The sequence below is a fragment of the Brienomyrus brachyistius genome, chromosome 9 (genome assembly GCF_023856365.1).
Source record: "Brienomyrus brachyistius isolate T26 chromosome 9, BBRACH_0.4, whole genome shotgun sequence".
Taxonomy (NCBI): Eukaryota; Metazoa; Chordata; class Actinopteri; order Osteoglossiformes; family Mormyridae; genus Brienomyrus; species Brienomyrus brachyistius.
Genome location: NC_064541.1, coordinates 19,076,454 through 19,095,415, shown reverse-complemented (window position 1 = coordinate 19,095,415; position 18,962 = coordinate 19,076,454). Strand labels below are relative to the sequence as shown.

The following is an 18,962-nucleotide window of genomic DNA, read 5'->3' as shown; positions in this document are numbered from 1 at the left end:
TGTTACACAGGGCATTGAAAGAGGGTCATGTTAAAGACTCACACATCGCTACATCAAGGCCTGGAAAGGGACCCTCCTGTTGAACCTCAAGTACTCTGGTCACACTGCTGCAGTAAAATACCCAGCTGAATAAATGAATAAATCGTTGCCTTGGTAACTAAATAATAAGGTGGGAAAACCTTAATGCATTGGGCTGTTAAAGTGCATTTTAAAGTCAGAAATCATGTATACATACATGAATATACATACAGTATATGGATATATGTATAATATCATGTATCAAAGTCTATGTTCACCATTTGAGTAGCTTTATTAGCAAGAAAATGTCATATTTTTGATTAATGAAAGTGACCCCCTCAAGCAGTTATAACAGCAGAGAAAATGAAACACTGCTCCTTTTCATGGCATGAGAGAGTTAACTGGCGCATTGAGAGTTAAAGGGCAGCCTAGAATGTGACTCCGCCTTCACCACACAACCAGTTACTAGGGTGTCAGACATGCACTGTTACATACTCTTTCCATGTTATAAAGGAAACTTGTTTTATTTGACATATTTTCATTTATAGTTGTTCACTCAACTTTCCAATACTTTACAAGAATAACAAATCTGCAGTTTATGCAATAAATGGAAAAGTAGTAAAATCTGTGGTGTGCAAAAACTTTTGACTGGTAGTGTACAGACACACACACACACACACACACACAGACACACACACACAGACACACAGAGACACAAACACACACAGACACACACACACAGACATACACACAGACACACACACACAGACACAAACACACATAATTTTTTTATGTCACTGGTTGCATGCTGTATGATGAAATAAAAAATATTAATGAGTTACTGCATTCGGCTTTTTACTTGTAATTTCTATTTAGTTAAAGTATATTAGTCTAGCTGTCAATTGAACTCCTAGTTAACAAGCATAGAAACTATAGTGTGTAATTCTGTTGAAGGTCGATATATAAATGTAGCATGAAACCTTACTGGAAACTTCTTTGTAACAGATTTTTTAAATGACCTCACTCAGTGGGTGTTCTGGTCTAGGAAACTTTTATAATTCACTATATAACCTGTTTCAACAGTCATATATTCAGACGCCATGTTCCCCTTAAGAGACACTGGAAGTCTTTGTGAGAATATACTTGAATATGACATTTTGTTCCACCCTAACTAAATATGCAAAGATAAAAGGCTTTTTCTTTTTTAAAACCGTGAGCTTTGTGAGTCACTGGAAGTATGAATTATACAGATAAAAAAAAATATATTGTGAAATAATCTTCTATTAATGGTAGGCTTTCAAAAGTATTTTATTAAAAGTTATGGGGGGAAATCTGGAAACGATCTTCTATGGGATCGTGTACTTTTTTACTTTTATTAGACAGCACCTTGTTATATTGAAGAACACACCCTGTTTGTCAGGGACCAGGCTGCTTCTTCCAAATGCCCTTGCAAACACCGTCTAACGGGCGAGATCAAGCGGCATAAATCTTTAGAGCGCTCACTGTAAAAGAAAAGCATGTTGCTCTTTGTGTTTAATTTGTCGGAATTGGGGCATACAAGGACGTTCATTAAGTGTTTTGCGAAATGATTGTTCTACTTATAAAGTTTTATTAGCTTTTCAATAAATAAATAAAAGCTCCCAGGATGCACTCAGCTCCCGGCCTCCAGCAGGCGGCAAGATGTGTGAATTCAGCACTGCATGCTGGGGGGTAAGCAGGGGCGACTCTGGGGGCTCCGAGGGGCATTAAGCCAAAAAGCTCCATGAATTTTCACCCCTTTATCCAGGGTTGTGAAATTCACTAGCACAGGATTTACTGATCACTTTACCGCCACAAAGCTCAGGGCGACCTTTAGCTCTGGTGGAATCTGTGACCTTCATATGGCCCCTTTGCCCACAGAATCCCTTCACTTGCCCCCCAGGTGTAACTAACCTCTTACTGTACTATTTTTTTTTTTTTTTTGTATATACTTCAAAAACCTCGCCATAGGAACTGACCCCAAAAAAATGCAGCTGGGCCCCCTGTATCATTCCTGGAAGACCATGAGGGGGCAGTGTGTGCCTCAGGGGGCTACGCCTCTCTACCTCCATCCATCCATTTTCCAAACCGCTTATCCTACTGGGTCGCGGGGGGTCCGGAGCCTATCCCGGAAGCAATGGGCACGAGGCAGGGAATAACCCAGGATGGGGGGCCAGCCCATCGCAGGGCACACTCACACACCATTCACACACACATGCACACCTATGGGCAATTTAGTAACTCCAATTAGCCTCAGCATGTTTTTGGACTGTGGGGGGAAACCAGAGGAAACCCCACGACGACATGGGGAGAACATGCAAACTCCACACACATGTGACCCAGGCGGAGACTCCAACCCGGGTCCCAGAGGTGTGAGGCCACCGTGCTAACCACTGCACCACCATGCCGTCCCCAGTGCTAACCACTGCACCACCATGCCGCCCCCAGTGCTAACCACTGCACCACCATGCCGCCCCCAGTGCTAACCACTGCACCACCATGCCGCCCCCAGTGCTAACCACTGCACCACCATGCCGCCCCCAGTGCTAACCACTGCACCACCATGCCGCCGCCTCTGTACCTGTGATGAGAAACTTGCCAGATTGAGCCCCGGTTTTGGCAGAATAGCTACATTTTCATTGGGCCCTTGAGAAAGGGCTTTAACCCCCAACAGTGCTCCAGGACTGCCGGATAAATTACCCAGGCTTTGCTCTGAGCTGTACGGTGTGTGTGTGTGTGTGTGTGTGCGTGTGTGAGTGTGTCTCTCAGATGAGAACACGATGGGATATGCAAGACCAAACATTCCAATGTACCTCTGCAAATAGCAAATAAAGGATAATTTCATTTCTCATCACATGACCGTTACAGCCAAACACACCCATGTAAATGTACATTGTGAGATGCAGTGAGCTGTTTTTTTTCCCTGAAGGAGGGAAGCGAAGACCCTCGGCTCTTCTGAATTCTGATTGACTGTCACGGTCATGCGTTCCTCAGACTACAACGTTCACATCATGGTTGGGTGAAAACGCGAGTGATTTAGCTCTGCTGTTCGGACGGCTGCAGTGTGGTCTCGTTACTCTTCCTCTATAATTACAGGCACCTTTTAACTAATATTTTATATCACTTTACCGTTAATTCTGGACCAGTCCAGCTGTCCATTATCAACTTGGGACAGACAGCAACACGAAGCACATAAATTCAATCCCTGCCAAATTCCACCGGTTTGTGCTTCCAGCCTGAGCTGGAACAGCCAGCCTGTACAATGTCACGTCCAATTAACACCTCACCATTTACTCTGAATCTAATGAACTCTGCCCAAGAAATTCTTCAAATTCTATGCAACCGTGTGTTTAGGTTTGGTGCATATGACACAATGGGTAATTTCATTTTTCAAAGAATTTCATTTTAGGATGGACCAAAGTGTATTTTTAATGAGGAAAGCCATTTAAATATGGGGCAGATTTTAAAAGTCGACAGTTGCAATTTACACTGGTCTAGGGCCGATAACTTTAGCAGGCTTTAAAAATAGCAGGGTTGTTCATGTCGTAATCCATTGAAGGCATGTGTAAAGACTTGAAAGATATATGGATCGCAGGCACAGAAATTGCATGCATCCTGCCGAAATGCCGCAGCTACAGAGTGTGTGTGGTATTCTGGATGGTTATATGACAGCCGGGAGAGGAGAGCTGCAGTATCCTGACAATGTGTCCTATTAGGACATGGTGAAGTTTTGTCATTTGAAATTTTGGGAGTGAATGATCTGTAAAAATGTAAATGTTATTGTAATAAATATAATTTTTATGAGGGTTTGATGATCTTTGGTCTGTATCTGGTTCTGCGGCTTTTTAAATTCCCGTTGTTTGCTGTTCTTCTGAAACGTTTCAGGTTGCTGCCTGGAAAAACCCCTTTTTCCACGGCTTGATCAATGCCAAACTTACTCCACTCCACGCACGGCACTGAAAATAAAACATCACAGCTGGATTTCACGAGTGCCTCCTGACACGCCGAATTTCCATAGTTTGAAGAGCACTCCGAAATTTGCTGGCAGAGATAAGCAAATAGAGGGCTTTTTGCCATCAAGGTCTGCGACATAATATCCATAAGAATTGACTATTTTCACAGCTGAAATAATTCTCTCTTTGTCTGATATTCGAGGTTCTGGAACTAATTTTCAAATTTGTTTTAAAGGGCCTGGGGTGGTTCTCACTTAAGCGCTTTAAGAATCATCTCCTAGATTTAAACAGATTTCTAATTACAATATTTCATAATCGAGGAAATTGAGAAGCACGTCACCGCTGGGGTGTGCCAAGAAAAAACCAGGACTAAATGCAATAGGAAAGGAGCAGAAATGCACAGAAATTCACAAGAATGTGTTAGATTCATTAACAGTGCACAAGCGCGATGGGAATGATTCCGGCACGGAGTTAGAGTGGCGACACTGGCAGTGAGCGTGCCAGCGCAGTGATCGCAGAGTAAGTTAATCCTGATTGCGGTTTCACTGCAAAACCAGCTCATGCATTCCTTCCACGGATACCTCACCCATCACAAAGACATTCAAACACGTACACTTTTATGTTTTCATTTATTTTTTTATTTTATTGCCTCTGACTTTCTGCTCTTTTTTTCCCCCGGCATCTGCTTTGAGAATCAAGCCATACAGTTATTCCTCAGTGACGCTATCCCCCCCCCCCCCCCAAGCCCACGTGTCATTCTCACGTCTTACAGTTTTAAAGATTTCTCTGCAGAGCGGCACTAAAGGGAAATCAGTAGGTCACACTGCTGATGGCACTAACTGGGAAACACAGCGGGTATTTGTATTGTTTCCAAGAGAGAAATGTGCTATTCAAACTTGACAGGCGATATTTTTCGGCGGGGAGGGGAAGCCTTACCTTTGACCCTCTTTTGCTGCCTGTCCTCCGTGTCACCCTAACCCTAACTGCCCCTCTCTCCACTCTCTACGTCGTTTTGCTCTCTGCCTTCCCTGTTTCGTCACATATCCTGCTTAAGTCCTCTTCTTGACGTGGTGCCATCCCCCCTTTTTGAGGACTTTGTTTCATCTAATGAGCCACCGAAACACTTGCCAGTTTCCCTCAAGCGTGCAGCTTCCATGCGACTCTTCTTCGCATCTGTGACCCGCCATGACACGAGCACAACACTGGCAATGCTAAAAATCTGCGCTATTCTGTTAGCGTAATTCATCACAAGCATGCAGGCGGGTTTGTGAAAGTGCATCTGGATAACTGCACTTTCTTGCTTCTAGAACGCTCTGTTGGGAAATAGGATTTCTCAACTCCTCCATTCTGATACAGAGAACTTTACCACTAGTGGTGTTTGTACTTAACCTCAAGTGCAAGCGTTCCACAGATATTTCTGAGGAGAACAGTACACTGAATGCCCACGTTTTACAAAAGAAAGCAAAAGCTGATTTCATCATTGGCAAATTAAACAGCATTCCCTGTAAGGTGGGGGGGGACATGTCGGCTAAGTTAAAATTATGTAGTAAGGACATTGATTCACTTCATCTGTGCTATATCACTAACAATATAATCTCTCTCTCTCTCTCTCTCTCTCTCTCTCAAATTGATGCCCACACACTCATGCAGTCCTACCCAATAACCAATAACTGTTCCCTTTCCCCTGTATCATTGCTGACACACACAAAAAAAATCAGGTATTTGGGTGTTGTTTAATACCCATTCCTTACTCCAAAACTCCAACTTCACCTGTAGCAGATATCAAGTCTCACTGTATTAACTGGGGATTCACTATATTGCCTGAAATTCTTCAGGATCTGAGTAAGCCGGTTGTCAATTCCAAATTTTGATGTATGTCTATCATGCTGTGTTGTAAGGTCCTTAAAAATGTCTGCTGTACTGGAAATAACATCCGGTACTTAGTCATTTATTACTTTGGGTTTAACAATAAGACTGAGAGCTATATAAATGGGGGCGCTTCCACACTGTAACTTGACTGGACCCCAAAAAAAAAAAAGATCACTCTTCGTCCCAATTTATGGATCCCATCTGTTATTTAAAGCTCTCAGTTGCACATCCACATTCCAAACGCCATGGAAACCCTACATACAGAAATTAAACAAGCAGAGGAGAGACCACTGACACTCGGAACAGAGGAACGAGGCTCTGACTAATTCTCAGATCCTTCTAAGGGTGCCAATCTATGACTGCCATCTTGGGAACTGCTGTGAAAACAAATCCAGTCCATTTCGATGGTGAGCAAGACGAAAAAGGGCAGGATGAGGAAGGCCGCAAGTACACAAACACAGAACCATCATTTATATAATGTTATACGCTTGTTTTAATTCAACCAGCAGCCACCTACAATAAAAGTTATCTATAATAAAATAAACACAATAGATGACTAGGATCTGATATGAAGTGATTTAAGGCACACTGCACTTACATGCTACAACTCCGTGAATTGACCTGCAGATGTAATTGGACTTCCTGCTTTAGCTTCTAATTACACTAAATTTGCAAGCCGATGATGAGAGACGGGCTTACGACTGGGCGCTAATGCTACGCGTTCCTGACTGTAGGCTGAATTCATATTCACCGGCTGTGGCCTGACAGATGTTTCTAAGGGGAAATGGTCTTTAAAGGCAGGCCTTCCATACTTCTCATCGACATCAGCTACAGACCCCTGGGCCCAGGGATAATGTACCTCTTGCAGCCAATCTTCCCCTCCTCGCCCCCTCGCCCGGTAGCAGGAAAGCTAAATAAATGGGACTTTGTCACCGAGATGTTAAATCTTACATTTGGGGAAGGAATACAGTCAGAGAGGACCTGCTAGATAAAAACAGCCAGTGGCAGCTACTGTCGCAATAACTATGTTCTGCACTAGAAAACAGTGAGTATTGAAATAAATACACAGCAAAAACATTTGTACAGAAATGACGCAAACCAGCGCTGAAGGATGTTGACAAATGTATGGCAAAATCTGGGCAACACAAGAGCATAAAGTCCAGAATGAATGAGGAAATCACAGGCTGAGCAGAGTGATGGCAAACTGATTCCACATGATTCCACAGGGTTTGTATGGATTTCCATTTATAACAAAAGGCGTCCACAGATATACAGATCATAAAGGCAAATATATTATACAGCTAATATTTAATAACTAGTTTGCGGTCTGATTCTTATTCGTTTGACAGTTGTTCTGAAGAATTAGCTTTAAAGGCGATACTTTCATTTGGAAGCGAGATCTGATCTCATTTGGGCGTATTTCCTAAAGGACTTTTTAGACAGATTACAAATTCATTTAATGGAGATTGTGTACATTTTCAAAAAAAAAGAACGTGCAGCTGTCATTAAGCCTGCCTTTCAGGGACACTGTAACACAGAAGAGGGGCCCCTTAATGGAATATTAATCCCATCACCAGCCAAAACCACAGCGCTGTTGCACTGCCTGCTTCCAGACCCCGAGGCTGGTTGGGGGATTATTTACAGCCCAAAAAGGAATCTGCCCGAACCTGATTACAGTTTCTCTTGGGTTCACATGCGAAAAACTAGTGACAAATTCTCCCCACAACATTTCCATCCAACAAGGGGGGTATTTTTTCATAAAAGATGATGAAATTCACCACACGAGGAGACTTTTTGGGCAAATTTGACAGCTGTTTTATTTTTTCATAAAGTAGTGAGAAAACTAAGGAAGAATTCATCCCCACAAAAAATGTCATGTTTAAATTTAATTATTTTTCTTCACTCTGCATTGCCAAACTCCAGGGAATATCTACAGTACTCACAGTTATAAGCAGCTGTATGGGAAAGGATGCATGTATATACTTTTACATTAATTATATGTAACATTTCTCTTTCTGTAGCCCTGAGCATCACAGAACTGTGAAAACTGACCGTATAACTCATCTTTAAAATCTGGAAGACAATGAATGAATCGATGATAGATTATTATGCCAAAAGATTCTTATGTTGATCTTTGATAGCCATTCCCCACATGCATATATTGTATACATGTATGTGTAGGTTTGTGTATATATTAAATATATTCATATATTTACATTTCAAATACATACATTTACTTATATGTGATGGAATGTAGGTAAATAACCTACATAATAACCTTTTTTTTGTCTTGATTATTGTTTTTATTACTTCTATCATTCCCAGCTTCTCTACTGCAATTTACGTAGCAGAAGCACAATATAAATTATATATTGCATAGAACGTACTGGACTATTTAATAAAATGAGGCAATACTGGCTTGTCGGGTAAGAATGAATTGTAATGAGATATGTATGAGTTTTCTTATTTACTGCTTGCGGGTCCCTCTGCGGCGTAACGCACTGGCCAGCGCTTAAACAAGATGCATCGTTTTCCATCCCAGCATCTGCTGGTGTTTCAGAAAAACATAATAAACTGCTCAATCAGAGAAACTGCAGGAAGGTGAAGCATCATAGACGAGATAGTCAATTAGAGCACGATACAGACCAGCCGATCTCCCCCCAAAAAAACCCAAAACCAGACTTTTAGTGGGAGCTGTACACCGTCCCCGTTACACGCTCGATGTAACTCATAGCATTAAAAAAGATCTTTTAAAGACGCCGAAGCGTGACTCACCAGCCTGAAGTTTGGCAACAGGTTGACTTGCATTGCGGTGTCCAGAGCTAAGGGGAGGAACTGCTTCGTTCCCAGCGATGGCTGGACATTGGCCACAGGGGGGCGCATCAGTGCAGGCAGGATGGTACTTTGGCATGCGCTTCCTAGACAGTTCAGGAAAGAGGTGTTTTATGTTACGCGCATTAAATGAGGCCGGCATGGTGGTGCAGTAGTTACCGCTGCTGCCTCGAATTCCCTCACCTGGCTCTGTATGTGTGGAGTTTACCCCCAGAGTCCATACGAAGTTGAATTGGAGTTAGAAGTGCTTTAGATGTTTCACGGAACTTGTCAGTCTCAGTCAGTTTTTCACGGTTTCCGCAAAACATTTTTACATTTCCTTTCACGATCAGCAAATCGGACGATCAATAACCTTCAAAAACAAAAGCATTTCTGTTCTAGGTGGATTGATGGAAAAGTCGTGGAACTCTGACCCAGATAAAAAAAAAATCCAGTAGTTATAAAGCCGGCAGAGTGGAACCGCTGCCCCCTGTAGTCTATCATCATCCCACTCCTTCAGTAATTGAAGATGACTTCAACCTGCCCCCCCCCCCCCAACCACCACTCAAAGCACCACATGAATACTTATTTGGAATTTGAACGGCTCTGAGCTCACGTTGACACTAATGCCATTGCAGGGCTTGAGGAACATTTGCTTTGCTTCGTGTTTCACTGCCAGTGAAGGTACGAAGCCGATTCTCTCCCAATGGGCATCAGGGACAGCGTCGCTCGTATGTGAATAGCAAGCTAGCACAACCTGCACCTCTTATGCGCACTCAGAAAGTCTAAAAACAAAGAATCCAGCATTTCCACATCAGCAAATTCGATTAACCGTGACTATAATGTGCTGGCAGATTGCAAAGTGTTTGCTATGTTAGGATGCCGCAAAGGGGCAGCGCGTCTAACGCGTAACGTATTTGTGGCGGATTAAAATTCATTGGTCAAAATCAGAGTAAGTGCCTGCCCTGGACCCGTAAGAAGCGATTCTGTTACTTAGTGAAAACATGAGTACATAATTACCCAATAAATAATGCATGTGCTTTTCTCGACAGCTCGATGCTGCATCGCCTTTCGGTCTAAATTGCCTGCTCGCCCTTTCCCTCAGATCAAAGGTAGAGTTTGATCAGTTGGCAACATGCCCTTCATCGCTGTTGGTAAATGTGACCGCTAAGTGAGGGCTAATGCTACAGGGTAATTAAAAGAAAACCAGATACAACCATGTTTTAATCAACCACAACTTGTAATGCGCACCGCAAAATGCTGTCTTGTGGCCCTTCGGCAAATCGGGAGGTGCAGATGAAAGCTGAGTTTAACTGTGGCTCTGCCTGCTGTCGTTTTGTTCTGTTGTTTTATTTTGACGACAACCGGGGCTGGGTGTCTTCTCGTACGTTCTGCTTTCATCCACAGGAAATCTACGCAACACCCAGAGCCTCGCATTAGCATGCATGCTCCCTGCCAGTCAGAACTCCGGACACACCTGCTTTTGATGCACTTTTCTCTATTTTAACCAAGTCATACACCTAATAGCAAGCAATCCTGAAGCAAGGGATAAAACCAAATAATGCAACCGCCCAGTGAGGTGGCAAACATTTCAAAATTTTCTCACATTTTATACCCCCTTTTGCTTCGATGACAGCAATGCGGACTCATACTTGGCAGGCATTCGTTCATCCAGCTTCCAGATGTAGCCACCTGGAATGCTTCTCCAACAGTCCTGAAGCAGTTGCCGCAGGTTCTGGCCATAAGCTGGCTACCTTACATTTACTCTTCCATCTGTCACAGCCCTCCATCGCACTCCATGTTCACAATATAATACTTGCTACATAACCGTAAGGTATGTTTATAGCTCTTGTTGAATAATGATTTTCAGTAGGTGTATCCAGACATTTGTCTGGTATTGTAAAAATGACTGTCTAATTTTGGGTTTCGTGGGCATCTAGCAAGGACATACACTTTTAGTCTCTGCTTGGAACGTGTGGTTAAAACATTAATGCAACAATGCTCAAGTGTAGCGTATTGACAGGTTTGAAGCTAATGGGCATGGGTGCGGGGGGGGCACGATGCTGTTAGCACCCGTCTGTGGTACCTTGAAAGAAACTATTCTATTTGCAGATGCTGCCATTGATGGTTCATTAAAAATATCAATACAATGCAGACATTTCGATCAGTCTCAGACCCTGGCCTTTTTCCGCATGTTTACGGTCTACCTCAGAATCAAACATTGCATTAATTGTTATGCTAATCGAACCAAATACTACTGTTGAGGTTGAGATCTAGCCGGACACCCAACAGAGCAGCCGCTCCTTGGGATCCAGTTGAGTCGGCTGAGGGCCCCAGAAGGGAAAAAAATGCTGAAAATGTGCGTACGCAACTTCTTACGCAAAATCCTGGGTCTATCAAACAAAACTTGACAGGAAAAAATTGTGTATTTATCTAAACACAGAAGGAGGTGGATGCAGCATTTTGTGAACTGGAATATATTTTGAAATTATCATGTTTTTGCTCATTTAATTTGCTATTTCAAATACAGTACAACTCGTGGGCGTCGTTAGGTCCGATCACTCGGGCAAAAGCCAGGAGTATTGCAAACCTAGCGCTCAGTATTTTAGCCCCGATGCCAAACTTCCTCCATAGATACATACTGTACATAAACAAAGAAAGAAAGAAAGTCAAACCCCAAGTAAACTTGACTTAGCCCCTCATCGTATTAAATCTGTAGAAATTCCCCTAAATAAAAAAAAAAATGCACATGTAATCATCATTAGTTGCACTGAATGTGAATCACCCATCAGACGTTGGCATGCATGGATCCAAAAAAGCCTATAGTCACGAGACTGTGGGACGACATAATGGGGTCCTTACTACTGACTGCCTATACCAAAGGATTAGACGTGAGCGAGTTATCGTGGATAGCTAAGCACCTCAAACCAAAGTGTATTTATCGAATGTACAACAGAACAACATACAAAAGCAGATGCAGACACTGAAATCAGTTTCAATTAAGCTACTTTTGTCAGCCGTTAGCCGTCCCATTATAGTAATGCGCAAGTAATCTGTAACGCACGTTGCGATTAAATCATGTTTCACGTTGCACATCAGTATCTCCTGACTGCACTGCCGCATGCACGACGAAGTTTGAGGGCGAACATGTGGGGTTTTGCCCTCGACAGCTGCAATCGTCTCTTTATCTTGAAATCCGACGACGTCTTTATACGTTGTAGCGCCTGGCAGACAGTCATCGCAAGAGTAGCGAAGGACAAGGAGACTTGCTTGCTGGGAAAAACACGCTCTTCATTTGCTCTCCTCCGTAAGATCATAATACGGATCCAACGAGCACCACAGCCCACACACCCGCGAACACATGTAAGTCAGACGCCGAAGTGTAAGGTACAGACACGATGGGAGATTAATACACAGCTAAGAACATGCGAGGATCGGACAGGGTGCGCATGAGACACCCGCAAACATACACGCCACAATCGGAAAATACAAGTATTAACTATAACAATACAACCACAACAAAGTGAGGGCTATTTACAAACACTGGCTGGGACATGCACACCCCACCGGCGCTACAATATTCTCATATATTTTATATATTTTTGTATGTTTATATATGTGCTCTTATGATACATGCGCTTAGGCCTCCAGATATAACATTTTATTGTGCCTCTACCTCCCACTGTTCAAAATTCCTCTTCTTGGTTTTTATTTACTGTCGCACTCATTTAAGTTTGCAACCAGAAAGGCTTGATTTGCATATTATATAATTTGCGTATTATATTTATTTTTGGACAGCAAATGGACAGGATCTCAGGCTCATGCACATATGCACGTTTACAAGACATTTCCAAGCAGAAATGATAAATCCAAATTGTTTTGTGCGTACGCATTTTTTTCTTTTCATGCCTACGCACTTTTTCACAGTGAAATGTACGCAAAGTTTGATAAATGAGATCCCTGCTCTGCTCTGCTTCCATGTGCAGCCACTGCGAACCTCGGCTGGAAAAACGATGATTATGACTCTTGAGGTATTGAGGTTTTCGCCTCTGATCTAAAATTAGCCATAAAAGCTGCAGACACTTTGGCTGGTCTGCACTACTGCTGTTGTAGACGCACGTCACAATGGGCAAGCTATATATATATATAAAATATGCTATATTATATATAATTCTTTTCCTCACCATGCCACAAAACACTACAAGGATTTCTTAAATTATGGCCCTACCTTGTGTTTTAGTTTGTGTTTTGGATGAAGGGACCCAGAAATAAAATAAATAAATCAGGAATAAAATCACCACAGCAGTTCATCTCCGGTTTAAAAGGCTCGTCTGAAAGCTGAGCACAAATGGAAACGTGCCACTATGAAGGAGTTAAGCGGCATTTGTGTTGGTCTATGGTAACAGCTGTGCCTTCGTTTGTGGAATCGCGCTGCTTTCGTTACACGCCGAGATGGGAGTGGCCTGGCAGCTGTGGGAAAACCAGCACGCCTACCATCAGTCTGCAGTTTGCACTGCGGAGGTGTGTACATTAATTCAGACGACTTTCAGGCAGTGTAGTCCACAGTGACAAGTGTTATGTAAGTTACTGAAAATAGTAATTAGTTACGGTTACTAGTTACTTAATTCAAAATTAATATCGTTTAAGATGGGAATGTCGTTAAGTGATTGCATTCCATTTAGTCCTATTAATAGTATTTAAATCACTGCATGCATTAAAGAGTGATTCTGCAGGTGCATTTTTTTATAACTTTGCTTTAATCAGTTCAGCATAAATGTTATGCCTGTTGGTTCTCTTATGTTGTCAATATTTAAAATAATGAAGAGGTCAGGTCAGGTTGGGGGCTTGCAATAGTACAGCGCATTGTCGCACCCACCACACAATGAAACACCTTGGGATCCCGGTTGGCGACCCCCCCCCCCCCCCAGGCCAATAAGAGGTCGAGGTCCACCCTCCGGAAAACACCAGCAGGTGTTACATGGGCGTCCCCTCGGCCTGGTCCAGCCGCTCAGGTCCTCAGTAATGAGGATCCTACGAGCCGGATCATCAGGGAAACACGTTACACTGCGCAGAAATACAGGGAATGTTGAATAAATATTCAGTAGCGATGTCTCTGCAACATTGTAACAGTGAGCAAATGACCTGATAGAGATGCTTTGCCGATGGATTTTAACACATCGCGGTAACATTGTGCCTGTGCATGTGTTCTGTCTGGGTAGTCATCTTATTTCAGTGTTGCTGCTGTGACAGTGCGAGACAAACTTTATCTATCACTGTACCTAATATCACCCATTTATTCACCAATTCATCTATCTAAATGAACGTATCTCACCCCGCACTGCACCACGCTCTCTCTGGTCCTCCAGCACCGCTTGCCTGGTCCCACCATCCCTCAAGGTGCAAGGAAGACAAGCATCTAGACTCTTCCCTGTTTTGGCACCTATGTGGTGGGATGAAACCCCCCCTAGATGTCCGAAGGGCCGAGTCACTGGGTGTCTACAAAGAACAACTGAAGACCTGCCTCTTTCGGAAGTACTTGGATCAGCACATCCAGAATTATACTCTTACTATAAAAAAAATGTATTATTTGCCAACAGAGTTTTTTAGAGGGATTGTATTCTTAGTCGGGTTCTATTGAACCAGTATCAAATTGTATTCACTTATGAGATTCCTAAGCACTAATGTAAGGTGGCCAAGGATATCTGCCAAATGCCGTAAATGTAAATATTGCACCACCGTGAGGTCAGATGACGATAGATCATAAACGGGAAATGAGGGGGAACAAGGTCGCATTAATATTTTCAGACAGGACAAATGTAACATTTAGTGAGTCCATTTAAATTTCAGTACTTTAAATTGTGTTATTTAATTTGAAAAGATACTTAGTTATTTTACTTGTCACCACCAAAAGTAAGCCTAATGGAATTGCGGTAATTTTTACTTTTTAACGCGTTAATACCGACACTGACAGTGACCAAAAAAAGTATTTAGCAATGAAGCACTTAAGCAATGTAGCATGTCTTTGTATTTATAGACAAATGTTTTATTACATTGGTGAGAATTTTCTCCATATATTATGCGTAAATATTACTTTTGTCCTACAATAGTGCTCTTTGTAAAAATAATTCCATGTTAGTGTAAAGTGCATTTTCCTGAGCCATGGGTTTATCAGCACGATACTGTATGTTTTCTCAGAGACAGACTTACAATTATTCAGTTTCATATCGTGTTTTGGCAAGACCAGCTGCACTCTGCATGGCGGATCACCAGAGTTTCAGCAAATGTGCCTTATTTTAGAAAAGTGGGCGGATAACAAACCATTGAAATTTCCTTTATGAACTAGCAAATAATGCAGAACAAATAACATAGAAAAAGAATAAGTGTTAAGGAGCAGCGTTTAACGAAGAAAAAAGGCCCTTATGTGAGCTGCGACCTGGGTGACTTACATGCAGGCATTAAGGGATAATAATGAGAATTAGACCCACAATTGGCCAGGAAGCAAAGCCATCAGAAAGCCGCCTGCGTTCTGGGAGCGATGCGATCAGGCTGCTTCCCAGCAAACTATCGAGTTGTTATCCCTGCAGGAACACTGCGAGTTTCAGCGTGGAGAGCCAATTGTGAAAGAACGCGAACACATGAAACCAACGTGACAGGAGGCTAACGAAAGAGGTGAACCTCGATTTACTCTCTACTTGACATCTATTGACAATAAATGGGCTCGGGCAGAAATCTGTGGCAATATCTGCTATTTTGTAGATGGCAGAGTATAAATATGCTTACACCAAAGTGTAGACTTAAGTACCGTAAAAACTGCGATACTCGCTATAAAATAAACTCTGTGCTTGTGTTGTGGTACATGTCCTGTCTGTGCTGTACGCTACGGCTGGAAATTGGTCTGATGGAATGGAATTGCGCTGTGGTGCTGACTGATTTGCAGAAGATAGATTGAAGTAGTCCGCTCTGAGATTCATCACAGAAGTGAGAATAAGACTGACAAAACCACACTCATAACCTCCTCTGATTTATTGCTATTTTGTTGCTTACTTGACACTTTTCTGCCTCTGCAGCAGGGCAGACATTTCTACACATTTCTGCTGCCGCTAGTCTTACTGGAGCAGTTCACATTAAGTGCACCGCCTGGGAGCGGGATCGGCTCCCCCCGGGTCTCAAACCACCAACCTCCAGATTACAAAGCTTCAGGAAACTGGCAGAACATTATAGCTGCCAGCTGTTCTCCGTTGGCCTACCACTTGCGTAGCATTTTCCCTTTCATACTGAAGTCCCATGACAGAGACACATTTTTATGTTGGCCCAAACCTTCCTTCTACTTCAGATAAGTGGTCTTCATCAGTATCGAGTTAGAGTCTGATATAATGTTCCCTTGCACCGGCCAAACTGGGACTCAGTCATCACTCCTCTGATTCAGAGAGCAGCAGAGCAGGGTCACGCTCTCCGACTCCTGGTCCTGCTTCAGAGCAACATCTTCCTGCAGTTTACCACCAAATTTCCACTTGACCTAGTGTGGTTTTATTCTTGCTTTGACTTGTGTGGTATTTAGCAATAAATGTTTCTGACATTTCTGTTCTAACAAGGCTGTTTATCTTCTGTGTTTGCCTGCAGTGGTTGAGAATGACTTATGACCTACTAACTAGTTACTGTATAGATATTACCAGAGAAAATAGAAGGTACTCATGTGAAAGGATAGTTCTTACAATTTCTATGTTTGTTCTGTAGTCATTGAACATTTTACATATTTTTTAAAATTAAATCACATTAAGTATGATTGAGATAGACTGATTACCCAGCATTAAGTAGCACCAATGCTACTTATATTTAATATTTTCAATACAATCAATCCATAAAAACAGACACAGGCAGTGGGCCAAGGAAATATAATAATTGTGCTTTTTTTCTTTTTTGGTATCCTGACTACAGAAAATTATTGACCGTAATTTTCCATCAGGTATGGATAATATGAATTATTAATAGTATTAATGGATAATATGGGGCCCTGCGGGTTTAAGACAATCAAAGGCAGAATACCTATATCACTGATGGGCCCTTGAGCGAGGCCCTTATTCTCAAGAACTGCTGTGGGCCGCTGGATGTATGCCTACCCCTGCCCTCTGACACCAGGCTTACTCTCACATCAATACGCATGCGTCTAGTAGGAGAGCGAGACTGGGCATCCAGAGATTGAATTACGTCCTACTTGGTATGACCTGTACAATAACAATAAAAGCATTCTGTTCTGCTATTGTGTTTATGATATACTCACTAATGTAAAAGGGTGTTTTTATTGATACGGCTCAGTTTCTGGAACAATGGCAAAGTGTCACGCGTCTCTTAATCATCATTATGCAGGGGCAGCTCGCAGCCCGCTCGCGCGGCCATCCATCATGCACGCTGCAGTCTGAAGTTAACCAAGGAGCTATTTACGCCCTGTAAAAGACACACAGCAGGGCGGGCTTGTGCTGTGCATATCCGTCAACCCCGGCGGAAAGCAAGTGGGCTAACAGGCAACAAACGCCGGCATTCTCACTCAGCACTCGTTTGTCTGCACATGCACACATAGATAAACAAACGCATGCATATGTACACCTGAGGACTGAGTACGTCATCTCCGTATTTCTTCATATCGACAGATTTCTTGAAACACATATTCATTATTACTTTCATGACCTTTTATTTTAGTAAAGTGCTTTAACTTTAAGCAAATTCATATATTGACTTATATTTTACAGAAAATAATTGTAGAAGTCAATTTCTTTGCACTCTGTACTCATTTTTACGTTTTTTTCTTTTACTTGTATCTGAATTATTCTATTAATTAAGTAATTATTCTATTTTAAATGCTTGGACTTCAGTTCTAACCTTGCCCAAACTGGAAGACTGCGTGATTGCATGAAACCGAGAAGTAATATTTTACTGTCGGGATGAAGCCGTCTCTATATAATTCTGTAGCCTGTGGGTGTTGGAGTCAGAAGTGGGAAGTTTTCTTCTAACCCACGTTGCCAGCTCAGCACCCGCAAACCCGCCCTGGCTTAGCTGCCCCAGTCCCTCACGATCAGCACTTGCCGCTTGTATTTGGTACATGATAAATCGTAATGAAAAACATTCCTAACTCTACAGCTCTATAACTCACTTCTAGATTCTTTTTTTCATCAAGACAATGACATTAAGTGAAAGTGTTCTTAACGTCACTGCATTCGGATGCGAGATCACTTCTGACAAGATCTCGTGTTGCGTGACACCAAATCCCACTTTATGCCGACTCATAATTCACCGTAAAACCAGCATGCGCTGCCTGTGGCGTTTAAATACAAAATCCCATAAATGCGTAAAGACAGCTCACGGTGTTGTAAATAGGGGCTGGGAGCTGTGTCATTATACGGGTGGTATTTCTTCACATCCTTGTCTAAATAACGGTGCGTGCTGATGACAGCTCCGCTTCTCCACATCGCCATGTGCTGCGGCGCCCCCGGGAACCGGGAGCTGAGACCGGCGGCCACTCACCGAAATACATGCTGCCGCTTATCGGTCGCACATCAGACACTCTCTCTCGCCCTCTTTTCTCTCCTCCGTGCTTCCCGGCAACTTCAGCGTGTCACCGAACACCATCGCGTATCATCCCGGCGATTCCGTTTAAGTTGCCCTGGCGTCATTCTCCCTCTCCCTCTGGGAGGATCTGTCTGGGGATGTCTCTCTCCCGTATCACTCCTCTCCAGCACTCTGACTGGTCCTCCTCTTCTCCACACTCGCTCTCTTGCTCTCTCTCCTTCCTTTTTTATAGGAGCTTGGCCTCTTGTCTACTGTTCTTGAGCTCTGGCTCTCCTGCCTCCGTTTCCCTTTTTCACCCTCTCTCTCTCTCTCTCTCTCTCTCTCTCTCTCTCTCTCTCTCTCACCAGTGGTAATATGACTCCTCCTTAAACAGCCCTCCCAGAACCGGTAACACAGCACTACGGCTGGTGACAGATCCACTTCTCCAACCTCCCTAATTCATTTCCCCCCCCCCCACCCCCCAGGACACCGTACCCAAGTGACAAGCATGGCACCCCTCCCATTGCACACCACAGAAAGCAGGATGGCGGAGTTACCAGAATGGAGGGTAAGAGAGTGTTTATGTCAGTGTTACTGACACTCATTCAGCGTCCCGAATCAAACAGGCATGACTTTGGTCTCTTATCCCGCTCCTGTGATATGAATTAATTTTTTGAGTTGACAGTGACAGCCGGTTATTTACAAATCACCACGTGCATCAAGGCACAAAAGTGCACAGATTACCATGCAATT

General features: G+C 42.9%; 1 protein-coding gene across 2 annotated transcripts in view; it reads right to left on the bottom strand.

The window, feature by feature from the left end:
• znf385d (zinc finger protein 385D) overlaps nucleotides 1-18,505 on the bottom strand; it is a 31,347-nt gene extending 12,842 nt beyond the window's left edge. Inside the window, exons 1-2 of one of the 2 annotated variants that reach the window (XM_049026785.1) lie at nucleotides 18,186-18,505; nucleotides 8,634-8,776 (exon numbers count right to left, since the gene is read on the bottom strand). In XM_049026785.1, the coding sequence (XP_048882742.1) occupies nucleotides 8,634-8,776; nucleotides 18,186-18,195 (153 nt within the window). In that variant the 5' untranslated portion in view covers nucleotides 18,196-18,505. Of the gene's footprint in view, nucleotides 1-8,633; nucleotides 8,777-9,689; nucleotides 9,819-18,185 lie in introns of those variants that run through there. The other variant, XM_049026784.1, reaches the window with a different exon arrangement.
• Nucleotides 18,506-18,962: the final 457 nt, after the last annotated feature.